Source organism: Zeugodacus cucurbitae, chromosome 6 (genome assembly GCF_028554725.1).
Source record: "Zeugodacus cucurbitae isolate PBARC_wt_2022May chromosome 6, idZeuCucr1.2, whole genome shotgun sequence".
Taxonomy (NCBI): domain Eukaryota; kingdom Metazoa; phylum Arthropoda; class Insecta; order Diptera; family Tephritidae; genus Zeugodacus; species Zeugodacus cucurbitae.
In genome coordinates, this window is record NC_071671.1 from 58,112,447 (window position 1) to 58,136,531 (window position 24,085).

Below are 24,085 nucleotides of genomic sequence, written 5' to 3' on the forward strand. Positions count from 1 at the left end.
CAAAAGCGATTTTCAACACCCAGTTGCATTAGTGTGTGTGAGCGATTTTTTTGGCATTATTTCTTTAAAGCAATTAAAAATTTGTTAGGCGAGTTGACAGGTTAGTCTGGGGTCTCATGTCTAATAAACCAAAGCAATTGTGATTATATACTCAGAAGGTCAGCACAATTTTAAAGAGTTTAGAAGCAGATAGGAAGTTAAGTTAAGAATTCGATAAGATATATCATCTCGAGGCCTTTGGGATTTAAAAAATATGCAAACAATGGTTAATGTGATTATCTTTCATCATAATTATTGCTAATCGACAAGGTTTTGAAGCAACATTTAGTTGACTATGTAGGCTTAGTTCCGGGTGTTTTCGAGTGAATTGAAATACTTACTTCCGCTACTTTCATGAACAATGTAGAGTGATTACTTTTGCACCGTTCATTTCCAACTGAAAAGATTAAATAAACCAAATTCCAGAAACTGAAATTACAACAAGATGATGATATAAGGTATACGTGGTGTCTTCAATAAATGACGGGAATTTAAAAGTTCACAGGTTTGGAGACATAAATTTTAAATTTTTTTATTATGCTTATGGAGTCCCTGAAATTCGATAAATCTGTAGTATTCGTTAAGGTTAGATGTGTTTTTATAATTTTCGAGCTCACAGTTCGTTGCTTGTTTGTGAATTTTTGGCTTAAAACAGTACTGTAACGATGCTCCAGCCTCCATATTCGACAGATCTGTGCGACTTTATCCTATTTCCAAAAAAATAAAGTGAACAAATCGCTGAAAGAGCCAAAGGCTATCCCAAAAATAGAGTTTGAGAAGTCTTTCGACGATCGGAAGAAGCCATGGCATAAGTGAATAATATCGAATGGGGACTATAAAGCTATAACAATAATTTTGTCGAATAAATAAATACTAAAATAAACGCAAATTCCCGTTATTTTTTGAACACAACTCGTATAACTATAATTTTGGAACATATGAAAAAATAGAAAATAGTTTTTAAATTTTTTAATATCAAGCTAGATGTGACGAATCAAGCACATGAAGTCTAACTCAAACTCAACCACATTTTCTTTACGATCTGGCAATATGCGGACATGCTACCGGACGAACCTTTGAGTCACACGCATTTGGGCTCAGAATTACCAGTAGCGCTTTTTGTCCCATCGTACCGACTCGAAAAAGTATACAATCCTGTGTTATATTGAGGCCAGTCTCAGAAGGTAGTTCTCTTCTCTGTACATTTATTTTTAAATTAAATTAAATTAACACTGGAACTGGATTGTGTGCTTCCCAATATATCTGCAATAACAATTTTTTAATTCAGCAGTACTATTTATGATAAAAAATATCCCAGCTTTAAAGTACGAATTTGACCGCTTTCAATTTTTAACTACGGTTTTCAAAATTATATATTTTATTTGAAAGATTATACAAAAATATTCATATATAGTATTTAGATTAGTAATACAAGAAGCACTTTGTGGTGTTCATATTTTAGTTATAACTGGGTAAGTAGTAATCCTTGTTGCATCCTGTTAAGAAAAATAGTAAAAAAATTATTTATTATGACTAATTATATTTATAGATTTATTTCATACATTTTCTAAAAATAAGTACCCACATTTTATCACAAACCTTCTATTTGCTATATGGCAACATTTAAGATTTCGAACAGATTCTTCTATTTAGCAATAGACTAGAAATTGATAGCAATCAAGTGCCAATGAAGACATTGAAATATAACTTTTCACAAAATAGAACCTCGAAAGTAAAGTCGGAACTCCCAAGGTATTTTGCGGATAGTAGGGTTTTAATTTCATTCTATATATGGAAATGCATATTCTGATAACAATTGATTATCTCGAACATTAAGTGAAAGCAAGTTATAGGACATAAAACAGATCAATCCATTATTTTCCACTTTGTAGAAAGACAACGTTTATGACTAGATAGCTTTTGTCAGTAAACTCTTATATCTTGACTTTAACAAGTTGTTTTACTTAAGTAGTAAGACTTTACTTTAAAACAAAAGCTCGGTCAGTTAATTGTTCACGAAATCTCCACGACGGGTTGTATTGAACGTATTAATCTCCGACTGGTACTGGTTTCCGAATTGATTTGGAGAGTCGAATTTTGTTGTAAAAGATTTGAAAATCTTCATTCCGGAACTATAAGTGTTGATCTTTTTTACTTTAAATTGAATTAGGGATATTAATATTGTTTCCTAATGTGAACTTATAATCCAAAAAAAAAAAAGCCAGTACAGATACAGAAGACTACTTCTGCGGTTTCGTTCCCACGTCACGACTATCTATGTAATTGGACCGACCATTGAAATCGGACTGTATGTATGTATATCCTCAAACCCCCCGATATTGAATTGAGGACCTTAGTATCAGTGGATGATTTTTATAAATAGCGCTCAATTATAGTATATCTGAGAATCGGCGGTCATTTTCTGGCGGCAGTGTGTCTCTACTAAGAATTGATCGGTATCAACTATAGTTAAATACATTTGTCATTATGTGAGAGATTTTAGTAGAATTAAGTGATAGTGAAAATTAGTTTTACGTGTTTACGACGTAAAAGGCTCTACTAAAAATCCAACCACCATTTAGATATAGTGGGAATTCGAATTCACGCACATTCATCTTATTGTTGCGGAACGTCAACTACAGCAGTTGCTTATAACATAACAGTACTATAGTGCTCATACTCACTGGTATCGGACTCCCAACCGGTTTCCACGTCATTCTTCTTATTCTGCTCCTTCAGCCAAGTGTAAAGCGGTGCGAAATATTCCATTACACCTTTGCCGCTGAGCTTGCGCTCGCCTGTGGTGATTTCCATCAGATCACGCCAATGCTTGGTTGCGCCCGCTTCCATCATTTGCCTGCGGAGTGGAATTATACAGTGGCTATTCTAACAAAGCTTAGAAAGAACGCAACCATGTGTGCGTCTATATGTATAAGTGGACCTACATATGTGTGTGTGTCGGTGCTGGTACTTACCTCATCAAATCGCCAGCCTTCGTACTGCCATGAAAATCACAGTTGTGCATTGGATATTCTGGATCACCGGGTCGATATTGTTCGCTGGCTAAACAAAATGCCCGATAAAACTGATAGCCCAGTATTTCCGAAAGCAATTTCCTGTTAACAAAATGTGAAAAGGTGTGTGTTACACAGCATGTTGTTGTTGTTGTTATTGTAGTGAGAAATTGTGAATATATAGAGGTTTTAGAAATGCACGATTCGCAATGGAGTCTGCAATGGAGACTAACTACTTTTGAAAAACCCACGCTTCGCGAGCTGTTGAAATGTGCTGTGTAGGCGGTAATGCTGTTGGCGAGGTTCGAGCCAAAAAAAAACAAACATTTCGAATGTGATTGTACTATATATAGCGTCTACATATGTCAGAGTGTTTGTAGCCCAAAAACTCGCACAGCATGGAGGCATCAACTCCACCATTGACGCGTGTCAATGCATAGGTGTACTACTATGTAAATCAGTCTTGTGTGTTTGTATGTGTGCTTTTCGGCGTAATATTTCACCTGCGGTCTCATTTGTGCACCTCACTCACTCGCTGTGGCTTTAATACCGAAAGTTAATGTAGTTGGGAATTTCGACAATTTTCTGCCTAAATCTGTTCAAGGTAAAATCCTTCTTGACTATAAGCAAAATGTGTCTACTTTAAAGGAGTAATACTACGTATATTTTAAAGTTCTATTCACCAAAATAAAAGCTTCTTTAAGCCCTACCTATGTAGTAGAACAGGGCTCTTACACAAAAATATTTTAATAAAAACAATTTTCGAAGTCACGAAATACCTAATATTCACCTCTGAGATGAGCTTTCGAGCATTCATAAAAGCTTCGTTAAAAAACTTCTGTAAGAGATCTATTTAGTCAAATTATTTCGTTAATTTGTCTACATTTCCTGATATTTGTACAATAAGAACAATGGGAGTATTTGCATAAAAAGCTAGAAACGGGTGGCAACTCTTCTAAGAATATTTTGAACTGTTTACTTCTCAAACTTACTTCTTCTAGTTTGATACCCATATTGCATTTATTCAAATAAATTTAATAAATATTTTTAAATAGGTGGCAACCCTCCTAAAATATTTTGAATTTCGAAGACCTCTTTAGTTTGATACCCATATTGTGTTTTATCATTTTAATTTAATAAATATGTTTAATAGGTGGCAACCCTCCTAAAAATACTTTGAACTTTTAGACCTCGAAAGTCTCTTTAGTTTGATACCCATATTGTATTTTATAATTTTAATTGAATACATATTTTTAAATAGGTGGCAACCCTGTTAAAATTATGTTTACCTAAGAATTCTAAGCACCTACATATATTATTAGTATTCTAAATTTTCTTATGTTTGATATCCATATTAGAAGACTTAATTTTAAATTTTGATTGAATTTAAAGATTGGAAACCTTTAAAGAATCGAACTTTGGGGCAAATCAGAGTTATTCCAATCCCTAAATTGTTAAAAAACCAGGGTGTTGGTACTGATTATTCCGGCTTGTCAGATCTATGAAAGTGTGAACTTTTGATAATTCAAAATCCAAAGGGATTTCTATAATTTTTGTTCTAAGAAGGTCCTAAATATAATATCATCTCACGATCTTCAGCTTGCTGTCCTGAAAGCTTTAGTATTTTGAAATATGAATATCTACTCTTATACCTCAAAAATAAAATATCTTCCTCGTGAAAAACTTTAGTCTACTCACTCTGTATTTGGTTTCTCTGGATTCAGACCACGATAGAATTTAAAGTCAGGATCAAAAGTGTTCTCATTGCGACGCATCGGTGGCACCACACCAGCATATTTATTCTGCAATTTCCAGTAAGCGCAATTCAATTCCTGCGCGCCGATATGACCATCCATGACATCGACCAGAAACTTGTCATTGATGAAGTACTGCGGTATCGCTAAAATCGTGTGAATACCCTGAATAGAAAGATAAAGCCTGAAATATTTTGCAAGCTCCTCTAAAAAGTTTATCTCACCATACGAAACAGTCGATTCATTGATTGTTCTTCGCTCAGGCTATGATTGAAAAGTAAATGTAGCCGATTGAGATGACGTGGCGTACCCGAGGCAATAACGGCCGTTTCGCCAATTGCACTCGCAAAGCCCGGACATGGCTCGCTGTCCACACCAAAAGGTAAACGTCCACGATAGAGATTATACTGCAGCTCGGCCATATTTCCATGCATTTGCATGAGTTTCTTGTAATCCAATTTGGGACAATAGCGTAGCGCCGCTTCGGGTGGGAAGTAGAATACTTCAGCGCGGCAATCGGAACCGATCTCTTCGTCACCAATGCGACGTGAAAAACGTTCGTAGAAAGAGCTGTGGGGAAGTGAAATGTGAGCCGAAAGGTATATTGGGACTGAACTCAGTCTTCAAATAATGAAGTCGCATTCGGGGAAGAATTATTTAGACTCCTAATAATTTCCTATGGAACAATATACAGAAAATTTCTCTGGAGAGACAGTGTTTTGTTCGAAACCTGCCGATTCCGAGAGTTCGTGATTTCACTTCTATTGATTGATTTCTGGGATTTTAGAGCCCTAGTACTTGCTGTACTGATTCCGAAACAAAGGCATTAGAGATTACGTTATGAGAGTTGAGTTATAGATACCTTCGGAAACTACTGTTTAAGGGAGTCTGACGTCTACTGACTTTGTTGTCCTTTTGTCCGAACTTCCAGTTCGGATTTAAAACGACTCTCTCAGTGTGAACTAATATCGAATCGGTCCACAGGAAACTTATTGGATAAGGGTTGGTACTGTTGTTTAACTAAGTCATTTGGACTCTCTACCTTTATATTGTCCACTAAGATACTTGAGATTTTCTATAAAACCATACTTACTCCGACATGTGATTCAGTCCGATGGACTCAAAGAACTCTGCCGATTTTTTAATAATCTTCACCGGTGTCACAAGTATTTCCTCCAAACGCTGCTTCACCGTCGGCAATTGATGCGTCGGAAAGGGTGTACGAAAGATAGGGCGCGGTGACCAAGCCTGTAGCACAATTTGCTCCATTACATGCGACGGTATGGCACCTTCATCGGTCTTCAATTTCTCACCATAAAAATGGCGTATACATTTCAATAGATAGGCGTGTAATTCCTGATATAACGGCATTATTTCCCAAACGACATTCTCTAGCTCACGTTGGAAATTATCAGTATCATAATACAGATACCAGGTACGTGATGGGGTTATGTGACCTGATTGAGAATATACAAGAATAAACAAATATACAAACAACGATTGCATTGAGGAAATGTAGGTGAGTGGACGGCTATAGCAGAGGGTGTGGCTGTGCACACATGTGCCGCAAGCATTTTCTATTTAGTGGTGTTGGTAAATGTCCTTTTCATTTGTGATTAGTTGAATGGCATCTTGTTCTCATTGATTTCTCGTCAATCACATGGTCATTGGTCGCCTCATTACCACCAGCAGCACATCACCAGCACACCGCCGCAACTGACTTGACAACACAAGCACCAGCTTTTGCTCGGTAATATGCAGGTTGTGCTACTTCTTACACACATACAGACATACACAAGTGGAGCTATAAGGACCTTCTGGTTATGCGTCCACCGGTCAGTTTACCTAATATATTTATGTGCTCACACACAGTCGCTTGCAAGAGCATCTATATGTATGTGTGCGTGTGTCTTTTAATTGACTAGTTGTATGTGCCATTTTAAATGCAATTTACGACATCTATTTGCAATTTCATGCCCGACACATTGAAGGCGCACTTTGCTACGTATGAGATTCGCCTCTGGCTGCCTGACTGCCTCAGTGCTTGGCTGCTGTGCCAACTTAGCAAACTACTCTTTAAGCGGGGAGGGTGTGGGGAGCGAGACAATGGAATATTAAGTTACCTTTCTGTTCCTTCCAAATGTAGAAATGTATTTATATACTTGAGGTTCTACAGTTAAAATAGTAGTGGCCCGAAAAAAATTAGTTTACAACCAGATAATTTTTTGTTTCAAAATGAACTAGTCGGAAAAGTACCAGTCTGAGAATAATTTTAAATGTATAGTTAAGGATTTTAGTTTAATTTCAAGTATTTCATACTTCGAGATATAAAAAACTTAATTAAGATTTATTTGAAGAGGCTTCAGATCTGTGTTTATAACCTCACATATTTATTTCCTAATTTTTTAAACTCAATCTAGTGGTTTTGAATCCCTAATTTTGTATATCTTTAAAATTGGACTAAGCCCAAAATAATTTTTTGGTCATATCTGCAATGATATCTACTAGAACCCTGCCTTATGGATAGCATATTGGTATGATATTTGAAAAAAATATGAACGCAAACGAGATTGGTACCACTCATTTCTTTAATTCGTTTCACAGCTTGGAACGCTACGCTGCAAAAAATACCACAAGTCTAGGATAGGACCACGATTAGACGCCAAGTGGGGCTGTGACTTTCAATATTTTTAAAAGGTACGAACTGCTAACTTCTGTTCGAAAAAGACCTTTGAAGATCCTAATTATAAAATTCTGTACTCAACAATCTACAGGAGAGAGACTAATCGGTTTGAAGCTTTTGCAGGTGACTAATCCGACCTTTTCTAATCTAAAGGATACAAAATCAGACTAATTACTTTTGATATAATTAATCAATCTTGAAGAATCTACCTTAAATGTATCTTTCGGAAACTAATCCATTCCCAATTGTACCTTATAAAACGTCCTCCGGGTTACTCTCTTGCAAGTTGTATGTGTGCTTTGCGTTTTGTCTTGAAATTAGGTTACCATTTGATCTACAGTTTACCGTTACTTAACGTAGGAGAGAGTGAGGTTGGGGAGTGATGTTACCCGAAACTGACATTACTTGCGTAAAATTTATTTAATGTGAAATTAAGTTTTTCATGTAACCACTATTCTGCGGGGATTTTAATTACTAATGATGCCTACGGTAATGTGAGTATTGAAGGTGTATGCATTTATTTTAATAAGCATAATTATAATAAAATAAGTTTAATGTCTTGCTTAGGATAGAGGATTTGAAAAGCACGTTGCTTGGGTACTTATGGTGCGAACCTCTAGTTATTCAATTCCTTCGAAAATCACATTTGGTCTCATAAAGGATCATAAACGACTCATAATTAGACGTACACGCAGTCCTTTTTGGAAAAGGTTAGGTTATGTTCAAAGGCTGACCTTGCGACAGGTGTCACTATGGATCCCAATTGGACAGCTGAAAGTGCCGGTCCATTGTGATGCCAAAAGACTCTTATGACAGGTGTCACTGTGGATCCCAATTGGACAGCTGAAGGTACCGGTCCATTGTGATGCCAAAAAACTCTTATGTATGGGTCGTAAAGAAGACTTTTAAGTATCGCCGAAGCCTTTTGAGCCTATCGAAAATTTTTTGATACGGCTAATGTCTATTTCGGCAAGTTGGCATGGTTCGCCAAAAATATAGCTACCGAGATGGTCTAACCACTGTCTTTTGAACGCTGGGTAGTTAAAGAGGAAATGACTTTGAGTATCCTCCTCGCATTCCTCAATACAGCTATGGCAGTTTGTTTCTGGCAGGTTGCCTAGCCTCATCACATGTATGACCATTCCGCAGTGTCCAGTGAGTACTCGCATTATTGCTTCAAGTTGAACCTTTGTGACTGCACGTATGTAGTTCCGCCGACGTCTAGCGATCTACTTTGGACAAAAAGGATCGCAGCTGAGCAGCTTTAAGTTGCTTTTCTAGTCACGTTGCAGACGACGGAATAGTCCGAGCCAATGTAAGTTCTTGCCTAGTTCAGAGACGTAGATCCTACTTATGGGCTGAGTAGACCCAACTTTGTGAAAGAATGACATTCAGGGCTATCTAGTCCTATTCTAAAGAAAACATGCTTCACTCTTGAGATCTAACTCACTTACATATTGAGAAAGCACGTGATATGATATCTTCCTCCTTTAAAGCGAAGATGGACTTGCTTGGATGCCGACTCAAATAAAAGCAAATGAATACAAATTCAAGAGGTGAGTTTTGAACTCTCTAAAAAACATACCGTTATATGAGGCCGCCAGACGCAGCATACGCACATATGAAATGAATGCAGATTTGCCACGATTACGAGCCGCCAAGACCGAACGCCAGGTACGCCAATAGTGCTCCAAGTCATTCAGACTTTTCGTACGCATTGCTTGATTCACAACGCCCGGCACCATGGCGATCTGAGAAGTCAACAAAAAAAGAAGAACTTTGCATTTCACTTTTCCAATGCTATAATTTCACTCCACCGTACCATTTGCTGGCAGTCGCCCGGCGGGCAAACCATGCGTGAGGTTATAAACGTTTGCATCGTATGCAACAAATCTTTCGCTTCCGCATAATCCTTATCCGGCAGACCGTACAGCTGTAGCTTGGCAAGACGTCGTACACGTCGCCGCAGCACTGGATCACGCAGCTGCATCACAGGTATGGTGCTGAGGTTCATCGCCAATGCATAGACGAGGTGACGATAGTCATTTTCGATTTCTTGCTTAATTGGCGCCTGATTGATGCTATTGTAACCGCGTCCTTTGGTGGTGAGATTGAGGAAACTGCTGCGACGTCGCGCCCAAATCGCATGCATGCTCGTCGAAGCCCAGTCCAGATACTGATTGGCATGTGCCTCATAGACGGCGGCGTGTGGATATTTCGTTGTGTTCGTCGGGGCGGCATTAGGCGATGCCACAACCGGTGTTGGCGGTGCGGCGGCAAGCGCTGCATTCGAAAGACATAGTAAGAAGAACAGCGATGGAAGTAGTGCGAAGCGTGTGATGGTGACATTTGGCAGCTGAAAGACGAGTAGCAAGAATTGAGTTCATACAGTGTAGCAATGAATTGTAGATTTTTGTTTTTATTTACAGTTATTTTTTTAGTTTTTGTATTTTTTGTTTTTTGAGCTTTGCTTACCCACGCTTGCCAGTATAGGGTTAAGTGTCTATCAATCATGTTGTGATCGCATTGACAGCGACAAAGTGTGAGACGAAGTGTGTTTGTGAAGAAGAAATGAAACTGCAAGAAAGTTGTGAGTAAAAGGAAATTACAAAATTTCTTATCGCTTCAAAATACTACAAAAAAATAAAAGTTTAAGTAACACGAAATAAAAATTAAGCGCGGTCAGTAGTGTGTAGCTGATTGCGCGTCCACACCATAGACGTCTCAATGAAATTGGTGATAAGAAACAGTAAAAACAAAAAAAAAAAAAACAAAAAAACGACCGCAAAGCGTTAGACTTTCTGAAGCCTGCCTTAAATGTTCTACATTTCTTTTATTTAATATAGTGCCCTAGTTAAGAAGAGGGTGAGATTGGGGATCAGTATGACCTCAATGCTTCTATATTTAATTTTTTTTAAATTCTTCGTTTAACAATTTCAAAACGAAGACCTTATATGATATATATATATATATATTTGTTGATGGTCCTCATTACTTTAAAATGTTTTAAATGGTTGTATTATTGCTATATGGCCCCTCTAGTTCAGGACCTCGGAAAGGCTAAGAAAATGTATGATATGACTATACAATAGCATACCAGTCATTACTTTCCTTCGTTAGTTGGCGATGAAACCTCTCAACTTCCACTTCAGGAAACGTTCGTAATTTCAGCTAAGTTCTATAAATTCTTCACATACTCAGAAATCTAGCAAATATTATGTTGTCGAAAGTAACTGTTCTTGGTGAAAGTGTTTCCATGTTGGATTTCAAGGTTTATAATGTTTTCACTGCCTATGATGGTTCCAGACGGTAGACGAAATTTCAAAAAATTTAATGTTAATTGAGAACAGTGCTTTGAAACCAAAGTTACTCAAATTGAATTAAGACCCTACCAAAAATTTTCCCTTCCGTACTGAAATTCTAACTACGTCACTGTGTAATTTTTTGTTTATTTATATTAAATGAAGTGAAAAGAATCGTTATCGCACAGTTTCCTAAACTCCTACAACGCGATGATTTTATAATGAGAGGCAGCATTAAATATTGTTGACATAAATTTGTGAATAAAATTGTTCGCTGATAAGAAAATGTTGAGAATTCGCAAAAAAGAAGGTTGAAATATTTAATTTACAATTAAATTATTATTATATTTTTAGTTTTTATAAGGTCAAATGAGAATTCTTCCACATCAAATCACGTAATTAACTTGAAAAAAAAAATCAAAATTTAAGTTTTTAAGTTTTTTATAAAAAAATATGAAATAATTTTTGCACTATAAGAAAAAGTAAATTAATTTTTAATAAAGTAAATATAGTTCTTCAAAGATCTTTTTAAGTTATAGAGTGGTTTTTTACCATCCCCAATACATATTTTTGCACTTAAAACAAATTTTCCATTAAGTTCTTATAATCACTTGGGAAAATGTGTGAAATGTTTTTTTTTTCCAATTTCGCCTTTATTATTTCATGCTCAATATCTACCACATATTTACTCATAAATCACTATTTTTTTGCACTGAACGCGATATTTTCATAACTTTCTAGCCGATTATGATTACTATTTCTTGTGGAAACAATATTTTATCTTTAATAAACATATATCAGTATATATTTACTTTAATAAGTCGCTAGTTGAACTTGAATTTCCGACGCTAATCGGTCAAAGTCGCAGAGAAGACTGAAAGTTCCTCAAAAAGTGCGGTTTACGGCAAGCTGGATGTTGTGAGCTTATCGGCAGATTTAAAAACTCACTTCAAGAAAAGAGCGCTGGAATGAAATATGAGCAAAATTGTGCGATTTTACAAATGAATTTTAGAAATTGAATGCGATTTATTAGGGTGTTCCTTATGTCCCTATGTTCCTTTCCAAAACAAGATATATGAATATATGCTATAAAGCTTTTCCACACACTCAAGTGTCAATAGAGATTTAATTTAATACGATAAACTTACATTGGGGGCTTCTGGACTATAACAAATATTGTAATGGATTCACTTTACTCATATTGTGGTTTCACAGGTGATCTCTCAAAATATTCATATTTAAGGTTTTAATAAATGATGTTTTCCATGAGAGGTTTACTTAAAGTGGAGTAATCCCAGTTGCCTTAATTTTACTTTTTCATAAATACTTCTTAAAATAGCTCTTATGGTGACATCGTTTGTAGGAAATAGGTTCAACAATAGAATTCCTTGTTACCTTAGCGAACACATTATATCGGACAGAATTAGGTTTATATGTTTTCCTAACATTCATTCCGACTTGAAAATGCGGAAAGATTAGATCTATATAAGATTAGGTCCCTTTAGAAAATTGGTGGAAACCTTAGGCAACAGTCGAAAGTCCACAATATAGCGTCCTATCTAAAGCCAAGTTGGAATATACGTTTTACAAATTAGACTACTTATTGGTGAACTAAATACAGTGGAACTTCTCTAACTTGAATCACCATAATCCACAAAAAAACTGCGAGTTATAGAATTTTCATTAAAAGATAAAATTTTTCAAAAAACTGTAAAATATGTAATAGATTTATTTGAAATTTTGTTCTATGCCCTGGTCGAAAAGAAGTTCGATTTATGGAAGGAAATTTGTATGAAATTTGATTTCTAAACGGTATTGTTATTTGAAGAGTTCGATTTGTAGAGATCTTCGAGTTGCAGAAGTTCGATTTATGTAAATTCCACTGTAGTTCTTAAAAGAGCTCTTATGGTGACATCGCGTGTAGAATATAGCTTCATTAGGAGTTCTATACTTGGATATAATGTTACCTTATCTAACATATTATATCGGCCAGAATTGGGTTTCTATGTTTTCCTTCCAACTTGCAAATGTGAAGAGATCCGCTTTCTGTTTTATAATATTCCTTTAGCAAATAGGGTAAGATGTAAGATGTTACTAAGATTCTTCGTTAGCCTAAGGCAATGTTCAAAAGCTTTAGATTGTGTTCGATCTACAGCCAAGTTGTAATTTATCCTTTGAATATTATACTAGTTATTGGGGAACTAAATAGATCTTTACTCTATTTTTATTATATATTATATTAGTAGAAGTTAGTATAAGTTCCGGAAAAAAATTTAGATTTTTGCCCTTCCACATGTTGCCATACGCTTAATTGACCTCATAACTGTCTATTCGTAGACCTATTACCAATTCTTGTTCCTAACATAGAAAGAAAATGAAGAAAGTCATCTGAAAGTGAAACATCGAATCAAAGACTCCTTATCTTGTGCTGCTTGAAAAGATAGAAAAATCGTAATCGTAAATCGTTGACCATATTTTTCAGGCGATTTTCTGATTCTGGTTCCACGTTTTGTAAGTCAATTAATATTGAGTGTGATGGAAGAAGTGGTTCAAATTTTCTTTGCTTCATTCATGATTTTATGTTTCTATCGCTTATTTCTATCGCTTCCTGCGGAATTTAGTTCTTCCTTACACATTCGAATTTATTTATGCAATACATGATACTGATTTTCTTTCATCATTTTCCTTTCATTCATATCTCCAAGAAATCAAAAATCTATTTTTGCATTAGGCAATTTCATTAAAATTTATTTCATATTGCCAAAAAAAACTACTACTAGTTTCTTAATTCGATTTGTGAAAACGTGGCGCTCTTATATTAAACTGCTTCGTTATCGCGTTAATGTCCTTTATGTTAAACAGCAGCGCCGTCAACACTTAGCTTAATGTATGTGACTTCAGTTGACATCACGTTTATATGAATCTATTCACAGATTTTATTGTTGCAACCAGTTTAAGTAAAAACAAGCACAAAACAAAAATCTAAAGAATACAAAACTTTTTTTAAACACTATGTGTCCTTATGTAATATTATACATATATATATATATATATATGTGTGTATGTGTGTGTGAATGTGTTTGTGGTTTGCTATAGGTGCCTGGTTAGTTGGCTGTTTGATGATGTTGACGAGCAGCTGTGCTGGTGTTGTCACCAGCTTGAGATTCCGTACAGATTACAGTTGGAACGTGCTGACATGTGCCACGCATTCACGCCTTCGCTTCCTGTCTCTCTCCTCCTCAATAAACCACATTGGTGGCGTTCGGTAGCGTGGTGCCAAGCTTACATTCTGTGGCAGGAACAAAAAAGAGAATTCCAAATGAGTGATAGAAGAAGCAGATAAGTGTGTGTGTATGAGTAAATTTGTTAATATGTGTGTGATTGTGTGTGTGTGAAAAGTGTGAAGCGTGAAAATGCGTTTGGCAAATGACATTTCGTTGCACTCACTGTCGATGGGCATCCAGCCGACATGCAAATTCTTGCTAACATTATCCTCGCTAATCCATGTGTTCAATGGTTCAAAGTACTCCAGGAATGCAGTGGCTGTCATATTTGTTAATTTTATCACGGTCAGTGGTTTGATGATTTCACGCCAGGGCTTTGAAGAACCGGCGCCCATCATGTCGCTGAAAAAACAGAGAAAATTTACGGTACATATTAGATGATAATTCTTTAGATTTAGAAGATTGATAGACAAATTAAAAGTTTTCTTAAATAAAACACTACGTAGCTCTGGATCTCTTGTGGAAGAACTTGTAGTTCTAGAACGAATGGGTATAGAGTGCAAATGGAGTTCAAAAGATTAGGTTAAATCAGCTTAAAATTGTTCATACTGGCCCACCGTTTATACCTGGTGGCTCTACTATGCCTATTTAGAGGTCTATCCTTTCCCCCTTCCATCCTTATTTTTATCTTTCCCATCCTTTATTTTTCTATTTCGGATCTAACTCCTTTTCATATTTATAGGAGATATCTCCATGTATTAGTCCTCTTTTAACCCTCAGGTATATAAGTACATTATGTCATAAATCCATAAATTTTCTCAGAATCATTTTCTCGAAAATACCTTGACTTACCTTAACAAATGGTTTCGTCGTTCACATTTTTTTTATGATTAGTTCTACTATAGGTTAGTTCTATTGATTGAGACATATACTTCTAGATGTCAATATTGATTCCATGTCCTTGGATGTATTGGGCCCCATTAAAAGCCAATAGTAGCAGCAGTATTTTTCCTGAGAATGGTTCTATTATAGAATTAGTCTAGCATTAAAGAAGTTTGGAAGCTTCTAGATTTAGTTAAAAAATTTAAGCTCTAATGGGTTGTTTTATATCTTCTTAAAAGTCTATGGATAACAAAAATTTTACATTATGAGGTTTTATAAAATGATTCTGCTATCAGATGACTGAAATTCATTGATTTAAGACGGTAGTATTTAAGGATGCTGGAATATGGATGATTCAGTCACTGACCTATTTCTTCTTCAGACCGAGAAGCTGTCGGCCTCAAGCTGACTTATGCATCTCTTGATCTTTTATATCTACGATCTTCCAGTGGGCTTGCTTTCTTGATATATTATCTAGTATTTATAATCGTCATTAAGCCTTAAGTCTAGTTCACTTACTAAAGAAATTTGCCAGCAAGTTTGCTGCCAGCAAAATCACAATTATCCAATGGTTTGTAAGCATTGCGTCGTTCATATTCGCCAACGTTCAGACAGATGGCGCGATAGATTTGATAGCCCAAGAACTCATCGACAAGTTTTCTAAAGAAAAAAAATTTTATTTTACACTTAAATGAATTTTTCTTATAACCTTACTTTGTGCTACGGAATTGATCAACAACGCCCTCATAGAACTTGTAAGGCATATCATAAACGCCGGGATTGGTCTGTAGTGGTGGCTCCACGCCCATATATTTCTGCATAAGATTCCAGTAATGGCAGTTGTAGTGCTCGGGCTGCACGCGGCCGTCGATCATGTCGACCCAGAGTTTCTCGTGTACGAAGTAAGTGGGTAGAGTGAGAAGAGTGTGAGCGGCCTGAAGTCGAAGAGAGCAGAGTGAGAAAGAGAAAAATGTACTTTCGTTTAACACGCCAGTTTGTTTACTTTTTTAAATTTTGTTATGTATTCCAGAATATTTCTTATCTCATTTTAAATTTAAAAGGCTCTAAATCTTATCGCTACTCACCAAACGGTATAGACGGTTCAAGTTCAATAAGTCATCATAATCGTAATTCTTTAAAATACCCAAATGCTGTTTCAAATGCTTTGGTGTTGATACAGATAAAATGACGGCTTCACCCAAAGCCGCGCCAAACCCGGGACAGGCTTCTTGATTGAGTCCAACACGGAAATTATTCTTCTCGATTGCATATTGCACGGCCGTGATGTCAGCGTGTGTCTGCAGCAGCTTTTTGTAGTAGACTTTGGGACAGAAGTGTAACTCGACTTCGCCAAAATCGTAGATGCGTGACTTGCAATCGGGTCCACCGGTGCCGGTGCCCATTTCGATGAAGTGATCGTTCATGAATTCGCTAATTGAAGATGTGAAAGTTGTATATATTGTTAATACTGTAAATTTTTGGAACTCACTCAGTTAGATTCCTGAAGCCAAGCGAACTAAAGAATTGTACACTAATATTGACCAAATCAAAAGGTTTCAAACCGGCGCCGTCCAATTCGGTCTGCATATTGGGTAATTTCCGGAATGCAAATGGGTTCTGCAACACTGTTTCTTTCTTCCATGCCTGATATGTGACTTGTTCCATGAGATGGTGTGGTATGAGACCCGTCGGCGGTATAACATGATCACCATATTTGTGCCGCAAAACGTTACGTAAATGCGCGTGCATTTCACGATAGAAGGGACGCAGTGAATCCATCAAATTCTCCAGTTCATATATCAGATTGGGATCTTCGTACTGATCATACCAGTAGGCTGAAGGCTTTACATCTGGCGTACTCATATTTCTATAATACGCGATGTAATAGTGCAGTGCATCTTTCACATCAGCGGGCATTCTATTGCGCCATTCCTTCCAATAATGCTTGATCTCATCCAGATCATCGTTATTCGTGAAGATCGTTTTGATTTGATGCACGAATGCCATATTGCATTTCTTCGGCTCCTTCAAATTGCAAACCCACTTCTTGCGTGACATATTTTTCAAGGTGTTGGTGGCACGTTTGAATTTATAATTAATGGGTGGATATTTGGCACCGCGTAAGATAACTTCGAATTGTCGTTTCAGTAGTGGATCTACGAAGTTTTGCCAATCGAATTTTTGCATTGTTTCATAGAAGGGTCGCAGCTTCTCGCGCATCAAAATCTCAGGACTCAGTGTGTCGTCAGAGAATTGCCGATATGCCGTAGCGCTGGCCCAATAGACATCGTTCATTTGTGTGAGCAAATGCTGCGCAGCTTCCTCGTTGAAAGACTCGGGCTCATGTGGAATGTTGTTCGGTTGTTGTGCCGCTGATAGGCAGATGAATGTAGCTAACTGTGGAGAAGATTTAGTTTAAATTAATATTTTGTATCTGAGGGTGGACCACAAAGAACAAGGCTTAAAAGATTTGAAGTACAAACTATGGCTACGACGTTTTGGAATATATATACAGTGTTCACAAAATAAATTCCTCAAAAATTTGATGGTCGTCTTAGTAAAGAATAGATATCCATGAGTATTTGAATCTTATGCACTGCGTGTCAGAGTATAGATATTGAGTTTGATTTCGTTTCAACTATTAATAGTCGAGCATTATTATCTCGAAAAAGTGAAAAGCGGTCTTAGGTCTTCTACCAAAAAGTCATTGTACTGAAAAGGTCTCTTGAAAGCCAAGCTTTGAGAGCTCCGAAATTTTTGCAGATTAGATTTAATTTAATAGTAACACATGAGTACAAGTAACCGACCAACAACGAGAACGAAATGTTTGTCTTCAAAGTCAATTGCAATTCGTCTGGAAATCGAGATCCTTACATACATTTTAGACGTGAAAACATTTCTCACAAAATTCTTTATTTCTTCGGTGACGGTTTAAAGTTTTTATAATATAAATATGAGATTCTCGGCCTGAAAAACTTGACAGAGGACTCCTGAAGGTATCCCAGAGCTTTCAGTAATCGAAGTATCATTATAACTAAACTGAAGAGGGTATCACTATTCACTATAACTTGTTTTCTTTCACAATCTTAATCCTCTTGGATGGTTTTCCGACACATTATATATTTTTTATAATAACTAAATATTATTTTGAGTATTTTTTTTTTATTTTGTTCGACTAATTATTTTTAAAAATTAGTAGTTTACTAACAAGCAGTGTTGCAAACTGCCAGCATCGCTTTGAGATGCTCATTTTGCTTTTGTCTTCGTTCACAAGCTTTCAAGACCGCACACACCAAGCGCTAAAATTAAACTAAAATTCTTGAAGTTTATCAACTACATGCTTGACTTTATTTCATTAATGAACATTTTTTATACGGTTTACATGTATTTGTATATAGTGTATATAGAATAATGATCTTAGCTGACCTCTGTGTGGTCTGAGCTGATAACCCAACATCAAATGCATATAAAAAATATATATTATATATACAATAAAAGAAGTAGATCTTTATATTTGTATTTTAGGGGTACTACAGCTCGAGACGTTTCTTCTTTTTTAATAATTACTGCAGAAATAATCAACGTTTACGTAAGCTTTATTTTGATGGCGCTAATGCAGGTTTAGGTCAAAGTCATCCAGTTTAATTAATTGAATGTTACAAAAAGCGTTTAGACAATATGCAGAAATGGAAAATTTATTGAAACATAAAAGTATATTTCACGGAGATATTTACATAAGATTGATATCGAGAGAGATATGTTGTGTCAATATTTCGTTACATATAAACATGATCAGGGCGACGAGACAAGTCAAAATACGAATATCTGTCTGACCGTCCGTCCGTCCGTGTAACTTGAGTAAAAATTGAGATATCTTGACGAAACTTGACACACGTAAAGTGTCATTAAGCCATAAATAAAGTTATAAAAGTTAAAAAAAAATTGGAAAAAATGATCGCACTAGTAAGGGGCATATTTGGATGTAATTTTTATGGGTAAGTGGACGTGGCCCCGCCCCCAAATTGGTTATTTGTATATATCTCTCTAACCGATTAAGCTATATAAACTAAACTTTCTGCAGTCGTTTTCTTCTTAATACAGTTCAAAAATGAAATCGGATAATAACCACGCCCACCTCTCATGCAAAAGTTAAGTTGAAAATTACTATAAGTTAACTCACTCACACAGACTCACTAACTTGGACAGAAACACTAAATTCTCCAGAAGAAATAGCAGAAAGAAGCTGCACTCAGATTTTTTTTACAAAATGGGAAATGGGCATGGCGTTGCCCACTTATGGGTCAAAATCCATATCTCAGGAACTACTCGACCGATTTCAATGAAATTCAGTATATAACTCTTTCATGACACCCTGATGACACGGGTGGAATATGGGCGAAATCGGTTCACAACCACGACAATTTCCCATGTAACTCAATTTTGAATTCTTCTGATTTTAAAACTTTGCACAAATACTGTATTTGAGCTGAGACATCACTTGTGGAAAAATTGTCAAAATCGGACCATGCGGGTCATAAATTCCCCCAGATCCCATATACTTAATTATAGGTAATATACAATTAAGTGAGCGTATAGTCTTCAATATATTGTATAGGAATAGGTGGTTAAAAGGGGTGAAATCGGTTCAGGAATTACCTCAGTTCCCATATACTATTTATGATGATTTTCGTTATTCTATTGAACCTTATGCCGAATTTATAAGTCGAATTGTGTTATCTTTATAAACTTACATCGATAAATTACGAGAGTATAAAATGTTCGGTAGCACCCGAACTTAGCCTTTCCTTACTTGTTTTTATTTTGTTTTTGCATAATATCGCTAATTAAGAAGAAAATAATTATTCTCATATCAAATAATCTCAAATAATTTGTTATACTTCTATCAACATTAATTTTGAAACAATTGTAGTTAACATTATATCTTCCTGCATAATTAAGCAACTTCAACATTACACTTATGACAGGTGACCTATGACACACACAGCCTCCTTTCATGCAGTTAAAATTCAGTCATAAAGCACTTTCACACAACAGCGACTTGGAAGCACTTAGCAAAAGCGCAACTAAAATAGAGAAACCCATAAAATTAGAGTATACGAGCACTTCTTCTAGGTACATTCTGCTGTATGCGTGTGTTTGTGTGCAATTGTCACATGAGCCGTCTTATGTAGGAACAACAATAGTTGTCAACGGCTCATAAAAAAATGGGATATCTCCGAAGCTTTGAAATGCTCACAGCACATTTGCAGCCATGTTTACTACCATGCATGTATGCATGTGGGAAAACGTATGAAATGCAAAATATTTCCACATAAATGTATGTACACATTTACATATATAAATACTTAGTAAGTTAGTTTGGTGGTTGGTTGAATCACTGAGACCATGTACCAATTTAAAATTTGTGTAAAAACAATGAAGTTGGTATGTTCCAGCGAATGGACTAGGTCTGCTGTCAAGCAGCTCTCACTTAAACACAATAATATGTAATATGATCTTATGAAGAGAGTAAAGCTCCTATGATTCTATTTTGAAGGCTCTTTACCACCAATACAAATGCTAACTCTAGTATGTTAGCATGCTAATCTTATGTTTATACTTCTTTCGTAGGCTCTGTTAAGTTCGAAATATTTTGTCGATGTTCTCTTCGGTCTCACTTTTACTAATATATTCGTTATTCATCCTGAAAAAATCGCTAAATGGGGAAGGGAAGACGGTCGATACACTATTTAACTGCTTTTTTTTGCCGATCAGAGTTAAATTGTTACAGAAAAAAATACCTCAATCTGTTTACTGGATCATTCTTCGGAATTATTAATTAGTGTAAGAGCGATACTTAGTACGAACAGCTTAGTACGAACAGCTATTTGCGGAGGTTCCGTGAAATAGTCTATAAAATGATTCATTGAGCTCGATCAAGTAGTTTCAACAATTGATATTCTGATAGAAAACGGCGACTATTTATTAGGCTAATCTTTGGAATCACCTTTTTTTCTGACAGTTTGTGCAAGCGATGTTGATTCTGGGCTTTGAAACAAAGTAAAGAATTATTATTTTTTCGCAAAATGGTAGACAAGTATAAATAAGAGATTAATTTTTTTACTAAAAAAAGTAATCGGTAAATTTCGTAGGTCTCTGAGTATCATCGAATGGTTCGACTGAATTCTTCGACAGTATTAGCAGTTGGACAATAGTGCTTCTTTTCTCAATTTTGCCAATTGAATAATGTGATTAGGACCCTTAAGGGGCTATATCAGTGTAACCAATGTAAAATTAGGCGATTTTCGAGTTTTTTTTTTTTAAAGAAAGTACTCGATCGATTGTTTCGAAGTTTTTTGCACATAATAATATAGTATATTTTCAGGTTTTTGTTTTTCCAAAAATATTGAAAAAAAAAATAAAAAAGAGTTTTGTGCTGTCTTCGGAAGTACAAAAAAAGATTCCTAAACTGCTAACATGCTTCCGGCCGAATGAGTAGCTGAAACAAAAAAAATCAAAAAGGTTTTTAAAGTTGAATATATTTCCTATATAATGACCTACAATTTTTGAAAAATATCAAAAATTAACAAAATGGCGCAGTTCTGAAAAAATTTCGTTTTTTATGTATGAAATTGTCGTTTTATTAATGCCAAATTGACAATTTTCAACAAATCAAAAAGATCGGAGGTCATTGTATAATAAATATATTCAAGCATATTTAGTTCAAATTTGAAGTCACAAACAAGTGTGACGGTAAGTCCCCTTAAGCGTATTTTTTGAAGATCCTAAACTGGTATAACCCTTAAGTATTTTCCATATATTTCTATATTATGTTTTGTTATGGTTATTGTAGGTGCAGAAAAGACTCGTCAAGTAATTTTTGGAAGTGCGGTGGAGTTGAGAGTTCTTGGTCAGATATGAATCCTGTTCCGTTCCAATTACGCTGACCCAATTTTAGGGGGAACGTTGTCTCTACTGTATTTTCCATCCTTATTATACTCTCGCAACAAAAGTTGTAACGGTTGTTTGTAAGTCATAAAACTAAACGAGTTAGATATAGGGTTATGTGTATCAAAATGATCAGGGTGACGAGACGAGTGAAAATCCGAATGTCTGTCTGTCCGCCCGTCCGTCCGTCCGTGCAACGGATAACTTGAGTAAAAATTGAGATATCTTGATGATGACGGTTCCTTCGGACCACGCCCACAAAATGGCGAAAACCGAAAAAACATAAAGTGTCATAACTAAGCCATAAATAAAGTTATAAACGTAAAATTTTGGAACAAAGTATCGCACTAGGAAGGGGCATATTTGGATGAAATTTTTTGGGGAAGTAGGCGTGGCGCCGCCCCCAAATAGGTTTTTTATACATATCTCGCAAACCAATCGTTTTTTTAGCCACTTAATACAGTTCAAAAATGAAAGAAATCGGATAATAACCACGCCCACCTACAATACAAAGGTTAGGTTGAAAATTATTAAAAGTGGGTTATTTCACTAACGAAAAACGTCAGAAATAATAAATTTTACAGAAGAAATTTCAGAAGGAAGCTGCACTCAGATTTTTTTACAAAATGGAAAATGGGCGTTGCATCGCCTACTTATGGGTCAAAAACCATATCTCAGGAACTACTCGACAGATTTCAATGAAATTCGGTGTATAATATTTTCTTGACACCCTGATGACACGTGTGGAAAATGGATGAAACCGGTTCACAACAACGACAACTTTCCATATAACTCAATTTCGAATTCCATCTTATTCCTTCACTTTTTAATATATACATAAGGAACCAATAAAGATAGCGAAATGAAACTTTACACAAATACTGTATATAATCTGTGGCATCATATACCTAAAATGAGGGGTTTCACTGTTTCAATGGACTTTATACTATACCGAATATGTGAGTCAAATTGTGTGTTATCTTAATAAAAATATAGCAATATTGCCAGAGTATAAAATGTTCGGTTGCACCCGAATTTAGCCTTTCCTTACTTGTTTATTTTTATTTGTTACTTTACGAAACTTTTGTCCCTAGTTCTTAATAAAAAACTTGAATCCTTCAAAATTTAACTCATGAGTTTGAAGGTCTGACTTTTAAAAACCATGCTTAATTGCTTGAACACCTGTGTGATTGATGGGACTGCAGTTGGATTGACCTCAAAAATAATTTTATTATAGTCTGCTAATTACTCAAGGAGACATATTATAAACAATTAGTAACAAACAAATTGCGAATAAGGACGTATGTACATATATAACCTTAAAGGCATTTTTTTATATTGCTTTCAAACTTCTTTTCGCAAATCCACCACTTGTAACCTCACTCTATACATATGGGAGTATGTGTGTGCACTTGACTCCATTTGTTTGCCGCATTTGCGTGACTTTCTTATAATTCGCATTACACCCCACCCCGTTTTTGCTGAGGGCCCCCTCTCGGTTGCATATAATTAACTTAAACGTACACACCACTTTCCACTCACCCCACCGCAATATTTTCACTCTTGTGATTTGCATGTTCGCTTGTTTTCACGACATAGCAACAACAACAAGGAAAAGCAAAAACATCGCAATCAAAATGAGTTTTGTGATTTCCTTACACACTATGAATTCCGCTGGTTTGTTTTAATTTATCCTGCGAACGCAAACACATAAAAAAAAATCATTTCATTGGTGTATATGTGTGTGTGTGTGTTTGTGCCTCACCACTTGTTCGTCAACACACTTATTTTCGGTGTTGTGTTTGAAAGTTTTTCGCGTAAATTTTGTTGTTCTTTTCATCGGCACCCCGCCTCGCATGCGTTCGTTTTCACTTTTCTTTGTGCAACAAACTTAATACAACAACAAATACAAAAACTGCCACAATGTGACAGTTAACACTACTGCCCCTAAAAATAAGTTTACTTTGCGCCCGAACAGGATTTCTCTTCTACTTCTACATCTGCTTCTCTTCTTATTGTTGTTCTTCAGCTGGTTATGCTGCTTCTTGTTCTTCCTTGCCTGCTGCACTCATATTCTAAGTGCACATTTTCATATTTTCGTGTGGCTTGTTGTAATTGTTACACCGTTATAACAACAACAACAGCCACCACACTTTGTGTTGTACTTTTTTCCTTATCCTTTAGTAGGTTACTGTTGTCCTTATTTCCAGAGATGCACTGCGGGAGCTACCATAAAATA

General features: G+C 35.9%; 3 protein-coding genes across 3 annotated transcripts in view; all 3 read right to left on the reverse strand.

The window, feature by feature from the left end:
• The window catches only part of LOC128922696 (uncharacterized), a 217,850-nt gene that overhangs the window by 52,041 nt on the left and 141,724 nt on the right, over nucleotides 1-24,085 (reverse strand). The gene's annotated exons all lie outside the window — the stretch shown is intronic.
• Nucleotides 1,375-11,757, reverse strand: Ance_2 (angiotensin-converting enzyme). Its single transcript, XM_054234132.1, has 10 exons — nucleotides 11,605-11,757; nucleotides 9,966-10,067; nucleotides 9,313-9,846; nucleotides 9,076-9,241; nucleotides 5,901-6,264; nucleotides 5,032-5,377; nucleotides 4,752-4,972; nucleotides 3,015-3,155; nucleotides 2,724-2,896; nucleotides 1,375-1,535 (listed from the first exon to the last, which is right to left on the reverse strand). Exons 2-10 carry the CDS (start codon nucleotides 10,002-10,004, stop codon nucleotides 1,498-1,500), a joined length of 2,022 nt encoding a protein of 673 aa, XP_054090107.1. The 5' UTR covers nucleotides 10,005-10,067; nucleotides 11,605-11,757; the 3' UTR covers nucleotides 1,375-1,497.
• Nucleotides 13,512-18,243, reverse strand: Ance_0 (angiotensin-converting enzyme). The gene is made up of 7 exons (XM_011192057.3): nucleotides 18,107-18,243; nucleotides 16,388-17,295; nucleotides 15,984-16,329; nucleotides 15,613-15,833; nucleotides 15,418-15,558; nucleotides 14,240-14,418; nucleotides 13,512-14,081 (listed from the first exon to the last, which is right to left on the reverse strand). Exons 1-7 carry the CDS (start codon nucleotides 18,146-18,148, stop codon nucleotides 14,032-14,034), a joined length of 1,887 nt encoding a protein of 628 aa, XP_011190359.2. The 5' UTR covers nucleotides 18,149-18,243; the 3' UTR covers nucleotides 13,512-14,031.